The following is a 23,796-nucleotide window of genomic DNA, read 5'->3' on the forward strand; positions in this document are numbered from 1 at the left end:
TTTTTGAAATAAGGCTAGACACATGTCAGGCTAAAATAACGACAGTCAAGACAAATACTGTTCTCATTTGAAGTGAGGAGAAAAGATTAAACCACAAAGTGGCTTTATTGAATCTAACACCACAAATACAGAAATCCTAACTTTCATGTTAAATGCTTTTTCTACAAGCCCATGGTTCCTAAGTCATATTCAAATTTCCATTCAAAAAAGCTTTCTCATTTTATTTGCATTATACTTCTTTCTTGTTTCACTTAAGGAAATTCTAGTTGCCTCAAAGAAAATAAATGCTCTCCAGCCTAATTAACATGAATTCTTTTTTATATCACATTTCACTTAAATGTTTACCAAAAATAACTGTCCACTATTTTGGGGGCATAATAAAAATGAGGATGGATCCCTTGTCCTCTCCTCTCCTGTCTTCAATTACAAAGAAAAAGAAAATGTCAAGCACAGTGGCAGTTAAATTCAAACTAGAAATACATGACATTAAGCTATTTATCTAATAGAAATAAACTGCATTAAGCTACTTATATAAATGTACCTCATGAAAGACTAAGCATGTTCCAGAAATAGCTTTAAGAGGAGGAAGAGGCCAGACAGCTAACATAATTTCTCTTACCAAAATGACATTCTATGTTTAAGCTCAGGAACATTGTATTCCCAAATAATTTAAAAACACACTCAGATACATAAAAAGATTTCTGGTATCCACTAAAAGAAAACATAAATAATACATGAGGAAACACATAGCACACTGCAAGCTTACAAATGCCATATAAAGGAAATACTTTTTATCAATGGAATTTCATATAAGGTAGAAAAAGTTCAAAAAGTTTATTACAAGGCTTAAAAATTTATGGACTAAATCTTTTTATGATATTTTTAAAAATTATTCTACTTAAAAGACTTTAACAATAATTGCTAGGCTCCACAGCTCTCCAACTTATCAATACTTTTTAATAATCATCTTTTAATCAAGAGATTCAATTATATTTAATTTTTTAAAGACTCATGTCAAAAGTATGTACTTAATTCTTGAAAAATATTCAAACCACAAATGCAACTTAGGATGTTTCTAAAAGCTATGCTCCACAGCACCATTTAATTCACAGTATTCTTTTCTAAAATGTTGTGTTGTATTTTATATACTTTATAGAAAACATGGAAGATTAACCTGTTTCCCTCTGAGTGTGGATTTCCTCCAAACACTCTTAAAATAGCAAGAATTCAACAGTTACAAATGAACTGGAACAATGATTCCCCCATGGAGTGGAATGGTTTCCTCATGTTTGCCAGAATGGATTAGAGAGGAAGGTTTTGCTTCTCAGAAATATTCCTAACCACAAACGCCTTGTATTAATAATATCAGGTCAAGAAGTTATGTATTTTGACTTCCTGAAACTCAGAGCTCCATTACAAAATAATAATTTCTTTGTTTCTTATCTAATTACCAAAGGAAAAAAAAAAGTAAAAATATCTGTCAACGATCAGTTACAACTTGAGAGTCAACCTACTTTCTAACTACTGAACAGAGTACAAGACTGTCCTGTACTTATTACTCAAGACTATACCTATAATTTTCACCTGCACAATTTTATATTTGCAAATGCAGGATATTTTCCAAATCTATCCACTGTTTAAAACCCAGAGAAAGCACAATCCAACACTGAAGACAAAGTAATTTTTTCACAGTTATTTTTAAGTTTACAAATGTAAGTGAGATTAAAAGATAAATTTATTCACAGTTCTAAGTTTTTGCATGTCAAAGTTAACATGTCCAAATAATACTTTTCTGCAATGGAATGACGCACAACGCATACATGAAACAGTAGACACGGAATCCAAAGACACATAAAAACACCCTATCTGAGCAGTTGCTTCCTAATCTACAAAAGAAAACTAGATCAAATGATTTCTAAACTTCCTTTCAATTCTAACTATTTTGGATAATGGAATCAAATACCAATTGCCTTTTCTTCTGTAATTATGTAGTATTATGTAAATTTACCTTTCAGTAAAGATATATTTTTATTTAAAATATCTCAGCAAAAAAATTATTTCCTACAAAATTTAAGAGGTTTATCCTAAAATATCCTTTGGTAACTTCAGTGGGTGAAAGGTATCCCACAAAAAGATGTCTACCCAGAACCTGTAAATGTGCCCTCATTTGGTAAAAGGGTCTTTGTAGATTTAATTAAAGATCTCCACGTGAGACCCTCCTGGATTAGTATAAACCCTAACCCAATGACATTGTCCTTATAAGAGAAAGAAGACCATGTGAAGACAGAGGCAGAGATTGGAGTGCCGCACTGTAAACCAAGGAACAGCAAGGACTGCACACAGCCACCAGCAGTTAAGATTCTCCCTCAAAGCCTCCATAAGTAACCAGCCTTGCCAACACTTTAATTTTAGACTTCTAGCCTCAAGGGCTATGAGACATTCTTTTAAGCTACCAAGTGTGTGGTTATCTGTTACGGCAGCCATAAAAAAACTAAAACAGTAATGTATTTCAGACAGAAAATCTCTTTTAAAAGGTACTATGACTGACACAATTTATCTTTGGCCATCACACATTTCATACCAAGAATTAATCAAAAGGGGGCACTTGGCTGGCTCAGTCAGTTGAGTGTGCCACTTTTTGATGTTGGGGTCATGAGTTCGAGCCCTACTTTAGGTATATAGATTACTTAAATAATATTAAAAAAAAATTAGTAGGACCTCTGGGTGGCTCGGTCAGTTAAGCACCCAATTCTTGATTTCAGTTTAATCATCTCAGGGTTGTGAGACTAAGCCCCATGTTGAGCTCTGCGCTAGGGGTGGAGTCTGCTTAAAATTCTCTTTTCCTTTCCCCTGCCTTCCCCCCTCCTCCCCCTCCACTCACATGCTCTCTCTCTCTCTCTTAAAAAAAAAAAAAAAAATTAAAATTAAATAAATAAAATAAAAATAAAGAATTAGTGAAAGGGCTTGAGCATTTCTAGACTTTTAACAAAAATCAACAACTTAATTACAAGATAAATCTAGATGAGCCTCTAATTTTTAACATTTGCTATCTGTGAGCTTATTTTGTCTTATGATTAAAATTATATTTACTGAAATGTTAAGTAACTTTTCAATCGAGAATATTACCTGATGATTTGCAAATTTTTTCAAATACTTTGCCTGCTACTGCTTTCTAAAGACAATTAATAAATAAGTTTCAGTACCAAAAAGCTCAGTTTTCTTAAACTTGGACCTGTAAAATGTTTCCCAGCATTCTGTATGGCCAGTAGTATCAAAGGGGTATCATGAAATAACTGTAAACAATTTCATTTTCCATTATTCAGGCTTATGGAGCAAGTCTTAAACTCTTCTCAGTTCTTAACCACTTCCTTGGATTTATTATATATGTTTAAAACACATATATCTGATGCTTAAAACACAAAAAATCTGACGTGATCTGTGGATCACCACCGTGCCTAAAAGAAAGTCCGTAATTTTTACCTGTTCAGTTGTTCATTGTGGAGATAGTCTAAATAAGAAGTCTATTTTTAGGATTCAAGGTATCTCTGATGTTACCACATAAACCTCTGGATGTCCTGACTATTTGGCCACTGAAAAGTCTTGTTTAAGAAGATATAAAAAGTTAGGAAATTGACAACTGCATAGCAACCCAGTTCACAAACAAGTCTAGATATAGGTGGCAGAGGTATGTTAAGCCTATAAATAACATAAGGTAAAATGAAGTAACGAAATTCTAGCAGTTTCTGAGGTACTGTAACAGTAAACAAGCAAATAAAAAACATTAAATTCCAGAAAATCGACTTTGATTTCAGAGAGTCAGCTATACTCCAGCCAGCAAATATATATACTGGAACTAACAAGTATTTCACAATTTCGTACCTCTGAAAAACTCTTTTCCATACATAGAATGTATAATGTCTATTATCTGCAAGCAAGTATTTATGAGCATAAGTAAATTTCCAAACTAAAAAAAGAGAGACCAAGGTAATCACAAAAAACTGAATTCTACGTTTCCAAACTAAGGAAAGAAAAGCCCGAATTTTGCTAGGAGACAGTAGGTGAGGAAAGGAAAAAAAGAGAGTAAAAGAGAAAAAGTAGAAGAGTTGAGGAAAATGTAGACAGGCTTCATGACTACTTCGATCGCCAATAACAATCCCACCATTAACAACTACAAAAACACAAAATAGAAACACTAGAAGGATGTAGGGCCAAGTCAAAAGGAAAAGCATACTCAAGTTCTTAAAGGACATGGAATAAACCAAAAGAAACTGAAGAATTTTCCTGAACTCTGAAAATGGTCCTTTAATAGGGGGAAGCCTCTCTTCCTTTTTCTTTTGTAGCTCAGTTTTCCAGGCTTCAGTTAGTTTTTGTGCAATGACGTTTCCTGCGCAGAAGACAGCCCAGATGATATTAGTTTGACGAAACATGAAGCCACAAAATCCAAGCAAAGCTGAAGTTTTATGATTTCCATAAAGACACATCAAATAGGCAAAAAGAGTAAAAAACATGGATCCTGCTTCTGTATAATAAAGGAAGTTAAAAAAATAGAGTGTGGGAAATACTGCTAATGTTAATGTTGACAAGATTCTCTGGACACTTGAGGAAGCCTAAGGGGAAGAGAAAACACATGTAAAATTATTTTCATGATAAAATAACTATGCCATTTCTGCTAAGAGAGATTTATTAAAAAAACAAAAACTGTCTGAATCTTAAGTAAAATTATCCAATATTAATCTTATTTCTAGCTTTGCAAAAATACAATATACATTTTAAGGACACTTTCTGGTCCCTTTTAGTTGTATCTATCAGTTTGGAAGCCATGAAGACAATACATGTTTACGTCAAAGCCTCTATGTCCTGAAATACTTTGAGTTATTCAGCAAATAGAGTTAAGGGAGTTATCGTGTGAAAGACACTGAACTAAATTCTGTAAGGAACATGTTGATGAATGGCACACAGGGCACATGGTTTCACTTCCTTGAACTTAAGTCTTAGGGCCTCCAATCAGCATTTATTTAACCATCATCAATTCCTTTTAAAGACAACCCCTTGAAAACTCTACTTTAGAGAAAATATAACTATGTTTATAGCATTTATACTACCCATATATACTATACCCAATGATCTTACTGTTTCATGATGAACTTACTGGGTTCTTCCTGAAAACAGTGGGCCCAGTCTAAAGTTAAATATCTTATTTTGGCGTTTCTCACTGACTATTTCAGATTTCGAAAGCATTCTTACCTTCTGAAATTTTATCCTTCATTTAATCTAAATCACCAAATCAAACCATGCCACTCTCTTGGTTAAAACTATAAGGCTCGGCAGCCCGGGTGGCTCAACGGTTTAGCGGGCCTTCAGCCAGGGCCTGACCCTGGGGACCCAGGATCGAGTCCCATGTCGGGCTCGCTGCGTGGAGCCTGCTTCTCCCTCTGCCTGTGTCTCTGCCTCTCTCTCTCTCTCTCTGTGTCTCTCATAAATAAATAAATAAATAATCTTAAAAAATAAAAATAAAATAAAAATAATTTAAAAAAACTATAAGGCTGTCCAACACTGACTAGATAAAGTCCAAAATCCTTTCCATGACACATAAGGACATTCATGACTTCACCTCTATCTACTTGTCCAGCCTCACATCCTTATACTTTATAATCCTGTGATCCCAAATAGAAATTCCCTCTGCATCTTGTTGCTCAACTCTTTTCTACCTTTGTTTATGCTTTTTCTCCTGTCAGGATTCATTTCCCACCCTACAGACCTGTCTGTTCATCAAGATTCAGGTCAGGGACCATCTTTTCTGCGAAGTCTTACCCAATGACACCTATACATCTTCCTGTCAGTCAGGCTGCAAAATAAGTGCTCCTCTACTCCTTCTCTGTCCTCGTAACATTTACGTCTATCTCCCTCTCACAATTTACACTATTGAGATCATTTGAGTTAAAAATAATTATTATAATTACTATTTATTGAGTCCTTACTGTTCTAGTGGGCATTGTTCTAAGCACCTTCCATTTATTAAGCTCCTGTACAGTCCTATGATACAGATCTGTATTATTTCCATTTAACAGATGAAGATATGGGGCAGCCCGGGTGGGTCAGTGGTTTAGCGCCGCCTTTAGCCCAGGATGTGATTCTGGACACCTGGGATCGAGTCCCATGTCGGGCTCCCTTCATGGAGCCTGCTTCTCCCTCTGCCTGTCTCTCTCTGTGTCTATCATGAATAAATAAATAAAATCTTAAAAAACAAAAACAAAAAACAGATGAAGATATGGAGTCACTAAGAGTAACCTGCTGAAAGTAACACAACTTGTAAATGGACAGAATTCATAGCTGGGCAAGCCACCTCAAAATTCCTGGGTTAAATATAGGTATTTCTGTCTTCCCTAATGAAAATAAAAGTTTGGTTAAAAAAAAAAAAAAAGCCTTATTTATTTCTGTAGTCTCAGTACTTAGCACATGTAATAAGCACAATAAACATTTACTGAACTCGTCTGATTTTCAAATATTTCTTTTAGGTTTTTACAAATAAATAAGTCATTCAAGTATTTAAATACAAATTCCTCCTAAAATGGGGGGTGGTGAGGGGCTTGCTTTTTTATATATATATATATATATAAATTCAAATTCATTTTTCATTGATGTTCAATTTGCCAACATATAGAATAACACCCAGTGCTCATCCCGTCAAGTGGGGCTTGCTTTTTTATCTTAAAAAAATATATACACACGCTAAATGTCGAAGAAACTTTTCACCAGATCTCATAAAACCAAACTGTCAAAATTGTGGACCTGACTATGTATAAACTTGCAATAAATTATTTTGGAAACATACCTTGTGCCTGGGTTGTACCTTGCGGAAAAGCAAATACAGTAAATAGAAGTTGCCTACACTGAAGAGAAGATTGACAAATCTGAGCATTCCGATGGAGCAGACAACGTGTTCAGACCATCCAAAGATCCAGCTGGCGGGTTTGACCACTCCAACTGACAGCAGATATAGGCCAGGTAGCGTCGTAATCATGGGATCCCACTTAAAAAAAAAAAAGGAAAGGCCAACAATGAAGCAAGAGCAAGATGAAATACAGACATGCCCCACAAGGGGGTCAAGTTCGAAAACACCTCTACCAACAACCAGACATTTTGGGGGCGTTATTCTGCTACACGGTGGTTGGAGAAGTACTCAGCACATCAAAGGTCTCCTCTAAAGAAAAGTTCTGCGTCCATTTCGGCTCTGTACCTGTTTTGTTGCAGAGGCAGCTGGAGCCAGTAGACAACAATCCTCCGTCTTCGTTTCCAACACCTACCCTTCCCAGACCCTGTATTTTGGAGACTAAACTCCCCCAAACGTCCCAGTTTTAGACTGTTGGGAAATACTGGCTGGAACTCTGATGGTTTTGGAGAAAAAGAAGATTTTATTTTATTTTATTTTATTTTATTTTGAGAAAGAAGCAGTCAGAGCGATCAAATCACAGGTTCTATGATGATAGGTAACCTCTACTGAGCCAAGAATCACGCGAATCCTCTGTACTTAACCCCGCAAAACGTCCTACGGGACATCCTGTTAGAACAGTCGTTCGCAAATGGGTAACCAGAATTTAATCAAAATTAATTCCCTGGCTCGCAGGTCCTCCTAAACACGCAAAGGTCTAAAATCAGGCCTTCAACTACAGACTTTATACTTCTCACCACGATTCGACATCGCCTTCCCGGACGAGTACAGGTGATACTAGTACATCTGCTTTATTTTTTGATCTCTTACATTTCCGTAGCCAATGATATATTCAAACATGATGCCGTTTCCCCGGGTCCCAGTCTATCCAATTAAGAGGGGATCCCTGGGTGGCGCAGCGGTTTGGCGCCTGCCTTTGGCCCAGGGCGCGATCCTGAAGACCCGGGATCGAATCCCACGTCGGGCTCCCGGTGCGTGGAGCCTGCTTCTCCCTCTGCCTGTGTCTCTGCCTCTCTCTCTCTGTGTGTGTGTGTGTGTGTCTCTCATGAATAAATAAAATTTTTTAAAAAATAAAATAAAATAAAAATAAAAATATCCAATTATGAGAAAAAGTCCCTGTAAACGCCCAGGACGGAGTTAACGTCACTTGCCACTCCTTGATGGCTGCATGTCCTCCTAACATCTCCCATCTATCTCCCTCTCACAATTTGCACTACTGAAATCATTTGAGTTAAAAATAATTATTATAATTACTACTGAGCCCGTACTGTTCTAGTGGGCATTGTTCTAAGCACCTTCCATTAACTAAGCCCCCCCCCCCCCCCCCCCCGAAATAGACCCTGAGGCCCTTGACCGGGGCACTCCAGCGATGCTTTCTGACATTTCCAAGCGGTGGCCCGGTGCCTCTCGCCTGGGGCCCGGGCACGGAAACCTGGGGGCGGGGCGGTTACTCTCGCATCGCCTACCGAGAACCGGGAAACCGACTGGGTACCTGGGTTGTACCTTGCGGTAAAGCAGATCGTTTCCCGGGAGTCCGTCCCCCGGAACAGGACCTCCTGGGGCACAGGTGTGCTCCCATTCGCTCCTTAGATGGGCAGGCACAGGAACGAACCGATTACCCACTTCCCTTCGTATTTCCAAGCTGAAAGGCTAGAGCGGAGGGACCAAAGGACAAGGGTGGGAGGAAGAAGTGCTGGGTGGGGACGGGTCGGGGGCCCCACCTGCGAGAGGGAGAAGTGGCCCTCGCAGTAGCGCTGCGCCTGCGGCAGGTGGAAGATCTCGTCCATGTAGGGCTCTCGCAGCGCGCGGCTGAAGGCGGAGAAGAGGAGACAGGACACCAGGAAGGTGCAGCTCAGGGCAGCCGAAAAGTAGTAGCCCTCGAGCTGCGCCATGCCCGTCCCCATAGCCACCGCGCCAGAACCGCGCCCCGGAAAACCTGCTCGGGCTTCCCCGAGCCCGCAGAGCCGAGCTGGAAACTCGGGCTCGAAATGGGCGCGCAAGGCGGGACTGGCCGGACAGGACTGAGCATAGCCGGAAAGCAAAGGATGCTGGGAGAGCGCGGACCTTCCCCCTCCCGGCCCCCCCCAGCGAACTTCCGGAGGAATCCGGTCACTGTTTCCGGAGTGACGAGTTTAGGTGACGGACCGGGCTGCTGGCCTGTCAATCACGCTGCGCGGAGGCCCCGGAGTGGACAGAGCCACCAGGAGGGGCGGGCCTCGGGGGTCCACGCGCGCCGCACATTCGCGGCTAGTGCTTCCAGCCCGCAGCTTCCCGGTGGGGTTTTTTTTTCCAGCTCGTTTCCACTTCCTGACCAGGAGGTGGCGGCCCTCCCCCGCGTTTGCTTTTCAGAATTTGCCCGTTTCCTCCCCATATTTTTTTTTTTTTTTTTTTTTTTTTTTTGTCCTGTGATCTGAATTGCAATCTGCGATGGCAGAGTATTTGATATCCCCGAAGCTTTTCAGAATTTGCCCGTTTCCTCCCCATTTTTCTTTTTTTTTTTTGTCCTGTGATCTGAATTGCAATCTGCGATGGCAGAGTATTTGATATCCTCAACTTTGGCGGGTGGGAGGGGAACGCTGGTTATGGAAGCTAAGATTAATACTTTCCGGTTAAAACGTGAAGATCCTGCTGAGTGAACCTCACGAATTACAAGGTTTTTTTTTTTTTGTTTGTTTGTTTGTTTGTTTGTTTGTTTTAAGGTTAAAAAGGAACTCTTTCAGGGCAGCCCGGGTGGCTCAGCGGTTGAGCGCCTGCCTTGGGCCCAGGGCGTGACCCTGGAGACCCGGGATCGAGTCCCACGTCCAGCTCCTTGCATGGGGCCTGCTTCTCCCTCTGCCTCTCTCTATATGTCTCTGATGAATAAATAAATGAAATATTTAAAAAAAAAAAAAAGACTCTTGCAGAATGTGGGTACTCTCAAAGGGGATTTAGTGACATCGGCATTCGTAGTGCACTCGGATAACTGGATTGAAGTACTCTACAGGGGTTGGGGAAAGCAATCATCTCAGGATTTGGGTCGTTTTAGGTAAGAGGAAGGCGGGCTCTATGCCTACAAGTTTGATTGTGCTTGTTAACATCTCTATCGCAGTATTTTATCTTCATTTTCAGATAAGCACTGGCACTATGCACCACTTGTATTGGTAGCCCCGCCGCTTAGGAATTAGTTGGACAGTTAGGAAATCAGGGCCGAGAAAATACGGAGTCAGGACAGCTTTAAAAAAAAACAAAAAACAAAACCAAAAAACAAAACGGCACCAACATCCTGTTTTGCAGCTTGGAGAGGACCACGCTAACATTTTGGTTTGCAGCCTTGGCAGAAATGACTTCTGCAAAACATCCTAGAATAAGACAGTTAACCACAAAACATTTGTTAATATCACGGGCAAGGGACCTTGAAGGTTTAAGCCCCCAAATGTCAGCAAAAGAAAAGAAGAAGAAAAAAAAAAGACCTTCAACACGAAGACGTTAACCTAATGGGTAGACAGATCCTGACCAAACCCCTGATGGGCACAACTTAGAACACCCTGATGGCTTAAGAAAGTTCTGCCAAAGAGCTCCTAAAAACCCCTAAACTTAGAAACTTGGAAGATGACCCTGGGGAGGTGGTCCCTCTTGGGGAGCTTTATACTATTGCTCAATGAACTTTGCTTTACTGCCCACCACTCTTTATCTGGTCTACCTCTTCATTCTTCCAAGAAGGGTGATCAAGAACCCCGGGGCACTGAGGGGACACATCCTGTAATACTGCAAATGACTTTTACATACTAAGCACTTACACTGGTGGACTGTTACAGGTTGTGTAGATGTCACACATTTCTTGTATTAGGAGTTAGGGGCAGGAGGTGAGAGAGTATTTGAAGAATGCTCAAGTAAATTACATCTTGTAATTTTGCTTTGAGCATAGTTGGCAGTGTTTTGCAGAAAAATAACCTCTTGAATTAATCTCAGGTTATCTTCGGGAGAAATGCATCAGAAAAGAGTCAGGATTTGTTTAGTGTTACAAACCTCAGGGTTCTCAGTTCAGCTCTTTCTCTGGGTCAAAGCTAATTCACACAATTTAAACAAATTAAACTGCATGCCTATTCAGTTTCTGCCATTTCCTCATTAATAAGAGGAGCACAAGGTGAATAAGGAAGGGCTAAGATGGGAACATATTTAAACCACTGGAATAAAATCAAGTCAGGATCCTGCTTTGATGTGATGCTTAGGTTTGTTTTCCCTACTACCTCCCATTTTAGTATTGAGTACATGGTGTACTTACCTAATTTGAGATCATGTCCAGATGATCCAGTCTTCAAAAAGTTGATATGGTCTATGTAATAGCCCCAGATCCCATGACTAACTAACTGTGATGTATACAGTATAGGGGGGGAAGAAGATCTTTTCCCTCTACTCTTCTAAGTTTTCAACTCAGAGCTCAGTAACAAAAGAAATTAGAGAGAAAAAGCATACACATTTATTTAATATTAATTTTACATGACATAGGAGCCTTCATATGGAAGCAAAAACCTGAAGAGAAAGTTCAACTAGAGTATTTTTTGTACTAAGTTTGATGAGTGGAAAGTAGTGAAAGGATATGGTAAGACAAAAGGTGTGAGGTAAGTGTAGTAAACTGGCGGAAACTTAGCAAGCCCTGTTCATTCAAATTTCTCTGTGTTCCTTCAACTTCAAAAATAAGGATACTTTCTTGTGGGTATCAGAAGGGCACCTCTCATGTGAAGCTTTTATGACCTGCTTCAGGTCAGAAAGTCCTCCCTAGATTTTATGATCTACTTCATTGGAAGACCAGAAAATGCTTCCCGCACATGCCATTTCTCAAATTCCTTAGGCTTCAAATATTCAATATGCCAAGTTATCATATTTTGGGCTAGCATGTCTTAAACCTCACTTCCCAATAATACCCTGCAGTCCATTGATCTTATCCAGAAATAGTGGGCAATTTTTGAAGGTAGTAGAATAAGGCCAGAGATTTATGCTGCACATTTTTTTCCATAATAATTCTCAGTAACAGCTTATACTATACATCTGACTCATATATACATCTGACTATATATATGTAACTATATATACACACACACATATATATAGTTAAACATGAGCCTGCTCTATTATGTACATACATGGCTGAGTTGTACAAAACTGGATTATTCCTTAAAGTTTTTTGGCTGGCCTGAAAAGAACTTGATTTTAATCATCTGTTCTAAAAATCAGATGAAATTGGTTCTGTTTCATTTAAGAAACACACTCATGACATAGCAAACAAATACCTATTTTCATGCTGTATTACAGTGAAGCGATTCTTCATTTTCTTTCCTTTCTAAAGGTTAGAAAACTGATTTTAATTTTTCACAATTGAGAAAAATTTTTGTAACAATAAAAATTCCCAATAGATTTCGACAGCATCTAGAAATACCTGAGGAAAACAATGTTTGTAGCTATTAACTGGCACTGTAGAGTATCCCAAATATATCAAGTATTTAGAGATCTATATTTTTAAAAATACATGCACTGGCAGTGGGGGGATATATATATATATATATATATATATATATATATATATATATATATATCTCACACATCCTTTTAAGGTATTTGGAAGGTTTCAAGGAAATATGGGGTTTTAGAACTACTAGGTATCTTCCTTAATAATCTACTTGATTTCATTTCTCAAAAGAATCTGAGGTTAAAATAAATGATTCACCTGAAATCACATAGGAAATTAGTGGCAGAGGCATGAGTAGAAATTAGAATATCAGCTCAAGAGTAATAAAATAACCCCATAGCCTTATGGTTTATTTTTTTTTTAAGATTTTATTTATTTATTCATGAGACACAGAAAGAGAGACAGAGAGAGAGAGAAAGGCAGACTCCATGAAGGGAGCCTGACATGGGACTCGATCCTGGGATCTCCAGGATCAGGCCCTGGGCCGAAGGCGTCGCTAAACCACTGAGCCACCCGGACTGCCCCTTATGGTTTAAAACAATATTCAGCTTACACTGAAATGAATGTTTTGTTAGTCCCAGTAACCTTATATTTACATTCTACCCCTTTATGTTTCTATCAAATTGCAAGAAACAGGTATCATTTTTTTTAGATGTCCACATTGCAGAGTAATTGTATTAAAATCTGCTGGAGAGCTTTGTAAGACAAATTAGATTCCGAGGTACCATCTCAAACCACTGAATAATAATTTTCAGATTTGGAAACCATCAGTGCAAAACATGAATGCTAAGAAATCCTATTCATCCAATAGAGGTCTTGACAAAATGCTCCACTAGTTTGTTGGTGAATTATTTTTACTGTCTGCAAAATGATGAAGTTTTGTCACTTATCACTTTGGAATTACCACATCTCCAGTAAACTATAAATGCTTTTCCAAGGTCTGCCACTAAATCAAGACCTAATAAAATAGCTATCTCTGGGGATTTTGATGAAGTAAGTTATATTTTATTAGGCTTATCTTTAAAAACTGGATCACCATTCATAATCACCTTATATTCTCTGTTCAGGATTTCACCCTAATTTCCCAAAGATATTTATTTTGTGGAAAAGCGTTATCCCTAGAATGGGTAAATTCCATCAACGTTGCACATCAATCAAATTCTCTATTTTGTGCTGTTCACTTGAATTATGTTATAAAAAGGAAAAAAAAGAGCAATTTCTGTTGGAGTTCTAAGGATAAGTAATGTGCACAAGAAATAAACTTTTTTTTTTGTTTAAGCCATTCGGATTTTGCATTTATTACTGCCATAAAACTTAGCCCATCCTGATCAATTCTGATATTCCTGATTTGATGAACTCATATGGTATTTTATGTATGAACTTTGTGTGGAACACTTATTCCCAAGCACTGAATTTCCCTAGATTGTAATTCTAAAAATTGAAAAATTTGTCTAAGTACCTTCTTACTTTGAAGTGATAGTCCAAGTATGATTCTTTCTCTAACTGAATGCTTTTCACTTGCTGCTGAACCAAAACACTGACCACTCAAAGTCATGAGATGGCTTACTCAGTTCTAGGTGACAGTTCTAGCCATAGCAGGATACTGCGCCTTAGATCAGGATTATAGATGATGACATTCAAAAAGCAGCTCAAGCTTTTTTTATTATCATATTTTATTTAAATTCAGCTAATTAACATATAGTGCATAATTAGTTTCAAATGTAGAGTTCAGTTATTCATCAGTTGCATATAACACTCAGTGCTCATTAAATCAAGTATTTTCCTTAATGCCCATAACCCAGTTACCCCATCCTCCCACCCCACACCCCTCCAGCAACCCTCAGTTTGTTTCCTATAGTTAATAGTCTCTTAAGGCTTGCCCCCCTCTCTGATTTCATCTTAATTTATTTTTCCCATCATTCCCCTATGATCCTTTGTTCCATTTCTTAAATTGCACATATGAGTGAAACCATATGAATTATCTTTCCCAAATTGACTTATTTCACTTAGCATAATACCCCACCCTCATCCCATCCACATCATTTCAAATGGTAAGATTTAATCATTTTTGATAACTGACTAGTATTCGTGTATGTGTGTGTGTGTGTGTGTGTGTGACATCTACTTTAACCATTCATCTGTCAGTGGACATCTGGGCTCTTCCCATAGTTTAGCTATTGTGGACATTGCTGCTATAAGCATTGGGGTGCAAGTGCCCCTTCCGATCACAATATTTGTATCCTTTGAGTAAATACCTAGTAGTGCAATTGCTGGGTCTATTTTTAGCTTTTTGAGGAACTTCCATACTGTTTTCCAGAGTAGCTGTACTAGCTTGCACTCCCACCAACAGTGTAAGGAGGTTCCCCTTTCTCTATGTCCTTGCCAATATTTGTTGTTTCCTGACTTGCTAATTTTAGCCATTCTGACTGGTGTGAGATGGTATCTCATTGTGGTTTTGGTTTGTCTTTCCTTGATGATGAGTGATATTGTGTATCTTTTCATGTGCCTGTTAGCCATCTATATGTCTTCCTTGGAGACATGTCTGTTCATATCTTGTGCCCATTTCTTAACTGGATAATTTGTTTTGGGGGTGTTGAGTTTGATAAGTTTTTTATAGATCTTGGATACTAGCCCTTTAACTACTAGACATTTGCAAATATCTTCTCCCACTCTGTAAGTTGTCTTTTGGTTTTATCGACTGTTTCCTTTGTTGTGCAAAAGCTTTTTATTTTGATGAAGTCTCAGCAGTTAATTTTTGCTTTTCTTTCCCTTGCTTTCGGAGGTATGCCTAGCAAGAAGTTGCTGTGGACAAATCCAGCATTGAAGTCAATTTCAACATATTAATGAAAAAAATAATTGTATTATTTTTTGAAAGAGAGAATGCACAAGTAGGAGGGAGGGGCAGAGAAGAGAGAGAGAGAGAGAGAGAGAGAATCTTAAGCAGACTTCACACCCAGCATGGAGCTCCATGTGGGGCTCGATCTCACGACCCTGAGATCATGACCTGAGCCAAAATCAAGAGTCTGATGCTTAATCAGCTGAGTCCCCCATGACCCCTCCCAAATAATTTTTATAATTAACCAATGAATGAATTATTTTTTAAAAAAACCGACATTTTCTTATACAGATGCATTAGCCAGTATTTTAACTCTTCACTGAAATATCTTGAAGGTAGAATGTAGGGTGACCAATCTTCTTGGTGTTGGAAGACTTTCCATTTGTGGCCTTGCAAGTTCCAGGAAATCCTTCAATTCCAGACAAACAAGATGGCTGGTCAGTTGGAAAGCTGTACCATACAAACCAAAGCAAAACTTCCTACATATCCTTTATAATAGTGCTTCTTACGGTGTGGTCTCTGGACCAGCAGCATTAGCATCACCCGGATACCTGTTAGAAATGCAAGTTATTAAACAATGCTTGAGACTTACTTAGACAGGAACTCTGGGAGTAGAGCCAAGCAATCTATGTCTTATAAAACACTCATTTAAAAATCAATTATTATTTTCTTAAATTCTTAGGTGAACCTGAGTTTGAGAACACTGAATTCTCTACATTAGTTTTGTTCTTCTGGTCACTCTTGCTGTTTGGTCACCTCCCTGGGATCTTTGTATTCTTTCATCTTTTTTTTTTTTTCTTCTCATAGAGAGGAATTTAGCTTATCCAGTTCTTCATCTCCAGGCTTTATTCTGCTGAAAAACACAAAGCTCATCACCAAAAAACATAGATTCCTTCCTTGTCAGCAGATGGAGAAGAAAATTTAAATGCTTACAATTTAATATATTTCTATCATATATAGCCATAATCAAACACATCGAATTTTTCTTTTTAAAAAAATCTCTATGTAAAAAGGATTTTTTTTTTTGCATTGTGATAAATGCAAAAGGAGCAGCTGAATAGTCCTACAGCTATTGCTGCCAGTTAAATGAGAAACATTCCTGGGTAAAGAAACTTCACAAAGGCTTTTGTCCTTACACTATATAAAATTTAAGCAAACCACAAATTGATTATTAAGTGGATTGATTGAGCTATTATACTGATAAAATCACAGTACCCTTAAATCAACCAAAATGAAAAATTAAAAGAAAGATACGAAATTAATAATTTTATAGTTGTAATTTTACAGTTTTAATGAACATAGTAATATGACCTTACTATAAAAAATTTCAGAATTTGGATTGAGATTCATTGTGCCGTTGTTATTACTGAAAAGACACTTATCCAAGTCAATGTGAAATACTGAAGAGGTTTTCTGGGGTGCCTGGCTGGCTCAGTTGGAGGAAAGTGTGACTCTTGATCTCAAGGTTGTGTGTTCAAGCTTGATGTTGGATGTGTAGATTGCTTCAAAATAAAATCTTAAAAAAATAATAAAAATAAAATTAAGTAGAGATCCTGGAGCATTTTTTTAAAAGAAATATTGAGGAAGGTTTCAGTTTGTTTATTTCCCTTTTGGTTTTGGAGGCAGAGCTAGAAGACATGGGAACACCCTTATGCTGATCATTTGGTGCCCTGTACCAATTTCAAGTTTGGTATACATTCAAAAGAGTATTCTTTATTTGTATGATATTAATTTAGTGAGAACAGAGATACTCTGGATTTTCATTAATGAAATTTAAATGCAGAAACCCTCATTTAGACTTTATTTCCACTGCACAAAGCAGAGACATTGTAGGAATAGCTCCAGTTCTCTGGTCCCTCTTTTTTAAGTTTCCTTTTCGTCTTGTTTTGATTTGTATTTCTTTACTCACGGAGACAGCAAATCATATTGAAGGATTTATAATGATTTAACACAATAAATATAATAGCATGCTGTTTATTACTGTCTCAAAGCTTTAGTTTCTGTAACTGCCAGGTTTTGATGACTGATGATACACCTGTGCAAAAATGGTTGAAATACATCCCTATATTAAAGAATTGGTTTTTCAAAAACTTATCTCCACTAGAGGGTGCTGAAAACTGCAGCAGAATCAGGACCAATTTATTACCTTTCCAGATTGATTCCAGTAATGTTTTAGCTGTACTTATCAATCAGCACTCAAAATCTGCTTAACAGGAATGCTACCCAGATTGGCTACTTGTGGTTTATCAAGTTCATTATTTTCAGTATTAATAATTCATCACCATTTTTTTGTATTGAGGTTCCTTTTCATATACAGTTTGAGAAACACTCTATGGTGATAAATGCAAATTTAAGTCAAAAAAACAAAATTAAAAAGATGAAAAACCTTTGTGGTATGTCCAGAAGATACATAATGAGACTAATTTTTAACCTGGTAACCTTAGAAATGTAATGTAATGAATATCTAAGCGTGGTGTTTCCATTTGGCCAAGATAATTTAATACAGTATTCAACACTCTAAAGTTTGCCCTTCTTTTATTTTCAAGAATTCGGTGCTCTGTGAGTGAAAATTTATTCATCAATTTAGCTTAAATGAAGGCAGTTTTTGGAAATTGGCAAATTTTGTGTTTTCTCTCAGCAATATAGGCACTCCACCTTTGTAGAGAGAGGCTGGTAACAGTTCTGTTTCTCCACCTCTGCAGCCTCACTATCAGATGGTTCATTGCAGTTAAAGCAAAATTGGCCAAATTCCTTGGAAGGTGGTTGTGTGCTAGCACCAATGAGGCCAGAGTAGCCATACAATCTATTTGCAGATAGAAAAAGTCTTCTCCTCTGCTGTTTTGTAGGTATCCTGGCTAGAACCCTCATGTTTGCTTTATTCCTGAGCAGATGTGGTGATACTCTTAAACTACAATTGGCAAACCTTGTAACCAGCTCTTCAGACAGATTTTTTTTTTAAGTGGAGAGAAACTGAATTCTTCCTTCTGAATGTGGAATGCTATGGGTCCTATAATCATTTAACTTAAATAGCAATGATACCAGCAGTCAAAAAAAAAAAACTATTTTATAAAACTTACATTAATTACTACAATTTAAAATATCTATACAGGTATAAGATCCTTTAAAAATAACTTTAAAAAAGAAAGAAATTAGTTTTATTGAGATATGACTTATACACAATAAAATTCACTCTTTTTCAATGTACAGTTCTATGTTTAATCCTTCATAGGTACCAAAACGAGTCTCTTCATATGCTAATTAGCCAAGCTCAAATAGTTGAATCAAAGATAATTAATATGCTAAAAGGTTGGTCAAAATATTTCGATTCAGTTTAACCAATTCACAAACATATTATTTCCCAATCTGATGTAAACAACAGCTTTCCTAAAATATCATATGCTTTCTGTAATGTAGAATATTTAATTATCATAAATCTGGTTGCACTAATTTCTTGCACAAATTCATAATCAGCTTACATTCATTCAATGCCACTGACCTAGGCAAGAAGGCCTGGAAATATAGTTTCTGTGGAAAGATATTCTTTTTCCAAACTATTTCTTCATGATTCCACTACTAATGTCTTTTTTTTTTTCTTCTTGACACATCTACCATAAGTATAAGGCCAAGGTTGACAGACATTTTCTGTAAAGATCTAGATAGTAACTATTTTCAGTGTTATGGCCATATGGTCTCTGCTGCAACTACTTTACTCTGCTTCTGTAGTGTGAAAACACCCATAGACCGTACATAAACACAAAAGTATGGCTGTATTCCAATAAAAATTTATGTACATAAACAAGTAACAGGCAGGATTTGACTCACTGATTATAGTTTGCCAAAGCCCCCAGTAAACCTAATAGTTTCCAACTTACTTATTAAGATTAAGATGTCAAAACAGTTTTGTAATGGTGATATTAGCAATAAATAATCAGGGCAGTATTCAAAAGCCTATCTATCCTGTGAATACCAACAGTATTATTTCAACTTAGAATAGCTATTATTTACAAACTAGGTTAACATAAACACACATTCTTTCCTCCATCCCAGCTGGAGCTCTATAAATGTGCTACCATAGGACAGTGGATCTATTGGGAAATAATTTAAGACCACCAATAATTCACCAATTCATTAAGTCTTCAACTACCCTTCTGCATTAGAGAAGAAGCTTAACTAGGTCATGGAATCTCTGGGTATTCCTCATTGAGAAAGGGAGGGCTGTTGCTTCTAAGAAATGGAGATTTGAGGACCTTCTCCAGGCTTGTTGATCTGTAGGAATACTTTCTCTTACTGAGGGTTCCATGTTGAAAGGTACATTAACTAGGGTCAGGAAAATATTAAACCCCTATCAGCTGCTATCTGAATCATTTGTTTCAAAAGGTCAAACAGCATGAAAAATGAACTTGCAAGTGAGGTAGGTTCTGCAGAGCAGGAAAATGTGCATGGAATTTTTAAAAATATCTGCTAAGTGTCATACAGGAGAAGGTTATATGGAAGAGCAGGTTTTCAATGATGATGACATTGGCTTCTTTTACAAGGATTTTAACAGACACATTTATATAACTCAAATAGGATGGATTTTGACTGACAAAAATGCTACTACCAGAGACTCAAAGGTCCCCTTAGAACAATAGTTCAGTATTTGCTAATTCAGTGTTTATGATGACTTAGTGGAACATAATTACCAAGAATAAAGAGAATTAACCATATATCACATCAAGCAGAAGAATTTAAAGCCACTGCCCAATTAGCTTCTTGTTTTATTCTCTCCGTCATAAGAATGTCAGGTCCTAAATAGGGACTGTTTCTTAAGCCTGAGTTCTGAAATGGGAATGAACAAAGAGTTGAGTAACAGTAGCCAACTCACAGATATTTACATGTACTATGAATGAGAAATAAATAAATGTTGCTTGAGGTTGTTACTGCTGTGAAGCTACTTAATATAGTGCACTTATCATCTTGCCAAAATCACTTATCAGTGAAAAATTATTTATGTAAACATTTGATAACAAATAACATGTTAGTATGCATAGTATCAAACACACAGGAGCCCCCCATAATTATTGAATGAATGAATAAATAAATGGCTGAAATAAATAAAAGAAAACTAAGAGATATCATAGGATATAATATCACCCACCTTTGTTTGGGAAGGATAAAAGTAGTTAACATGATTGGGGTTCTTTGTTCCTCTGCATTATGCAGGCATCCACACCTTCTTGTGCAATGCCCACCATGTTCCTAAGACATGATGGGGAAAATTCAACAAACTGATTTGACTACATTGGGCTTCCGGTCATTAGGGATGTTTTTGACACTGGCGGAGTGGATATTGTCTCTATCTGTGACCCCTGACTGCAGCTTCACAGTCTACATGTTCCAGTATGATTCTACCCAGTGGCTCAGTCAAGAATGAAACATGGAAGCTTGTCATTAGTAGAAATCTCATCTCCATCTCCCAGGAGCAAGAGCCTACCTACATCAAATGGGGTAATCCTGGTAGTGAATATACTGTTGAGTCCACTGTTGTCTTCACCAACATGAAGAAGCTAGTGATCACTTGATAAGGAAGAAAAGAGCCATCATCTCCACCCCTTCCACTAATACCCCCATGTTTGGAATGCGCATGAACCTGAGATGTATGACAACTTCCTCAAGATTCTCAGAAATTCCTTCTACCTTACAAAGTGCTTGGGTTTTTTGGCCAAGGTCAACCATGGCAAATTTGGCATGGTGGAGGGACACATGACCACAGTACATGCCATCACTAAATGATCCCTGATGGTCCCCTCTGGGGACCATAAGACATTATGTGGCATTATGGCCATAAGACTGCTCAAAATTTCATCCCTGCTTCTACTGGCACTGCCAAGATTATGAGCAAGGTCAGCCTTAAGCTAAACAGGGCCTCACTGGCATCGTTTTCTGTGTCCTTATCCCCAAAATGTCAGTTGTAGATTTTCTCTGCACTCTGGAGAAAGCTGCCAAATATGATGACATCAAGAAGGTGGCAAAGGAAACATTGGATTATCTGAAGGGCATCCGGGGCTATGCTGAGAACCAGATTATCTCCTACAACTTTAACAGTGACATCCACTCTTCTACATTTGATGTTGGGGCTGGCATTGCTGTCAATGACCACTTTGGCAAGCTTATTTCCTGGTATGACTATAAAGTTGGCTACAGCAATGGAGTGGTAGACCTTATGATCCACATGGCCTCCAAAAGTTCCTGGACCACCTGCCCCAGTAAGAACAAGGGAGAAAGAGACAACCCCTCCCCCCCAAGCTACTGAGGAATCCTTGCTCCAACTCATCCTCCAACACACTGAGAATCTCCTGACCCCTGCACAGTTTCTATCCCAGACTTTCTGGAGAAAGTGGGAGGGGGGAGCTAGGGAGCCCTACCTTGTAATGTAACATCAATAAAGTACACTGTACCCAGTCATAAACAAACAAAGAAACAGGATCACTTGGGGTTACTTGAGGAGACGTGAATAGATTGGGTCCTAGAATCACCATGAAGACATTTGCCCTACTATATGCAATACCATTTGTCCAAGACTTTGGTACTAATTTGCTTTAGAAAGTGAAATGGTAGAGCTTGAGTGAGTAACGTGTCTTGTGCTTGACGTGCTTCCAGTAAATATTTAATAAATGTCTGTTGATCATAATGCCATTTTAAGTAACATTTCATGAAAAATGTATCCTGCCTTATTAAAATAAGGAAGTAAACTAGAACCCAAGGATAGTACATCAAGATTATAATATTTCTTTGATGAGCAAATGAGTGATTAAAAAATTCCTTGTTACTAAATCAAGGCCACAGCAACACAAATTTACTCAGTTTATTTATTTTGAAGAATATATTTTAGCTTTAATTATTTTCTTTGAGCAACTTTAAAGTTTTTTTTTCTTTTTTAAGATTTTATTTGTTTCTTCATGAGAGACACAGAGAGAGAGAGGCAGAGACCTAGGCAGAGGAAGAAGCAGCCTCCCTGTGGGAGCCTGATGTGGGACTCGATCCCAGGACCCTGGGATTGGGACCTGAGCCAAAGACAGATGCTTAACCACTGAGTCAGCCAGGTGCCCCTCTCTTAGAGCAACTTTAAACATTATGTATATATGGTGAATTGTTTATATCCAGAAGGGTTAAAGTCGATGTAAAATCCACCTCATGAGACTATTACCACTTTCTCCTTTCTCAGAATGGTAGGCAGGTACTATGTTCTTTATTTAAGACCTGATATTTTGGAAGAATAGTAAAATGTAGCATAGTAAAATGCAGCATAACATTTTTTTATTTGTGTTTTAGGTTTTCACAGACACAATAGTCGTTCTAAGCCCAGAAAATTGTATCAACCCAAACTGGACCAATGACTATTACTACAAGGAGAGCTTATAACTGTATATTTGGTCTTTTTTAATGTTCTTCTAAGTTTTAGGCTGACCTGCTAATTAAGAAAATTCTAAAACATTGCAGTATTTGCTTACTAAATCAGTGAATTACTGCGAGTATAAAACATAGAATCTGAGCCTTAACTATTTATTTTATTGCTAAAGAAAGTACATTTGTAGAATTTGGTTAAGGGAAGAAAAAGCTTCAGATGAATCTTAAAGACTTTGATACATAGTCATCAGTAAAACAGGTGATTAATATATTACTATAGAAATTAAAAATATTTGACAAATTTTTAAGAAAACTAATACACCTGCAAAAATACTCATAAACAAGATTCATTTATTCCTAGAATTAGAGAAACCTTCCCAAAGATGCTCAGGCTTATAATAAAAACCAATAAAATGGGCAGCCTGGGTGGCTTAGTGGTTTAATGCTGCTTTTGGCCCAGGGTGTGATCCTGGAGACTAGGGATCGAGTCCCACATCTGGCTCCCTACATGGAGCCTGCTTCTCCCTCTGCCTGTGTCTCTGCCTTTCTCTCTCTATGTTTCTCATGAATAAATAAATTAAATCTTTTAAAAATACAATAAAATTTAGTTAGATACCAAAAAAAAAAAAAGGAAAAAAAGAGTGAGGGAGGAAGGAGAGCTATTTAGAGAAAGCAGCATGTGAAAAGGTAAAGATATATAAAACCTTTAAGATTTGGAGAACTTCATTCAAATTTGATTTTCAAGAGAAAACTACAGAGAAATATACACATACATTTTTAGCATAGGCTATTTGAATCCCCATCATATGCATTAATATATCACTTTGTGCAAGGACATAAACATAACTCCAGGTTCCAGGATAAGTGACCAGCTCTTTAAGAGTTAATTCGTTCTCAAAGGTTTGCCTGTGTGTGTGTGTGTGTGTGTGTGTGTGTGTGTGTGTTTTGTTTTGTTTTGTTTGAAGGAAAGAGAGAGAGAGAGAGAGAGAGCTAGCAGGGAAGGACAAAGGGAGAGAGAGAGATAGAGAATGTTAAGCTCAACATGAAGCTTGATCTCTCAACCCTGAGACATGACCTGAGCCAAAATAAGAGACACTTAACCAGCTGAGCCACCCAGGCACCCCGAAAGAAGTATTTGTATTTTCCATGCATTATTGTCCACAGTCATACTCACTTTACTGA

At 37.7% G+C, this 23,796-nt stretch overlaps 1 protein-coding gene and 1 pseudogene across 1 annotated transcript; one reads left to right on the top strand and one right to left on the bottom strand.

The window, feature by feature from the left end:
- Nucleotides 1-300: 300 nt before the first annotated feature.
- Nucleotides 301-8,970, bottom strand: LOC112921049 (dol-P-Glc:Glc(2)Man(9)GlcNAc(2)-PP-Dol alpha-1,2-glucosyltransferase). The gene is made up of 3 exons (XM_026000115.2): nucleotides 8,671-8,970; nucleotides 6,833-7,030; nucleotides 301-4,607 (listed from the first exon to the last, which is right to left on the bottom strand). The coding sequence occupies exons 1-3, from the start codon at nucleotides 8,851-8,853 to the stop codon at nucleotides 3,552-3,554; spliced, it is 1,437 nt and encodes a 478-aa protein (XP_025855900.1). The 5' UTR covers nucleotides 8,854-8,970; the 3' UTR covers nucleotides 301-3,551.
- On the top strand, nucleotides 8,938-22,604 carry LOC112921194 (glyceraldehyde-3-phosphate dehydrogenase-like; annotated as a pseudogene).
- The last annotated feature ends 1,192 nt before the right edge of the window (nucleotides 22,605-23,796 follow it).

Source organism: Vulpes vulpes, chromosome 8, assembly GCF_048418805.1.
Source record: "Vulpes vulpes isolate BD-2025 chromosome 8, VulVul3, whole genome shotgun sequence".
In the NCBI taxonomy this organism is placed as follows: Eukaryota; Metazoa; Chordata; class Mammalia; order Carnivora; family Canidae; genus Vulpes; species Vulpes vulpes.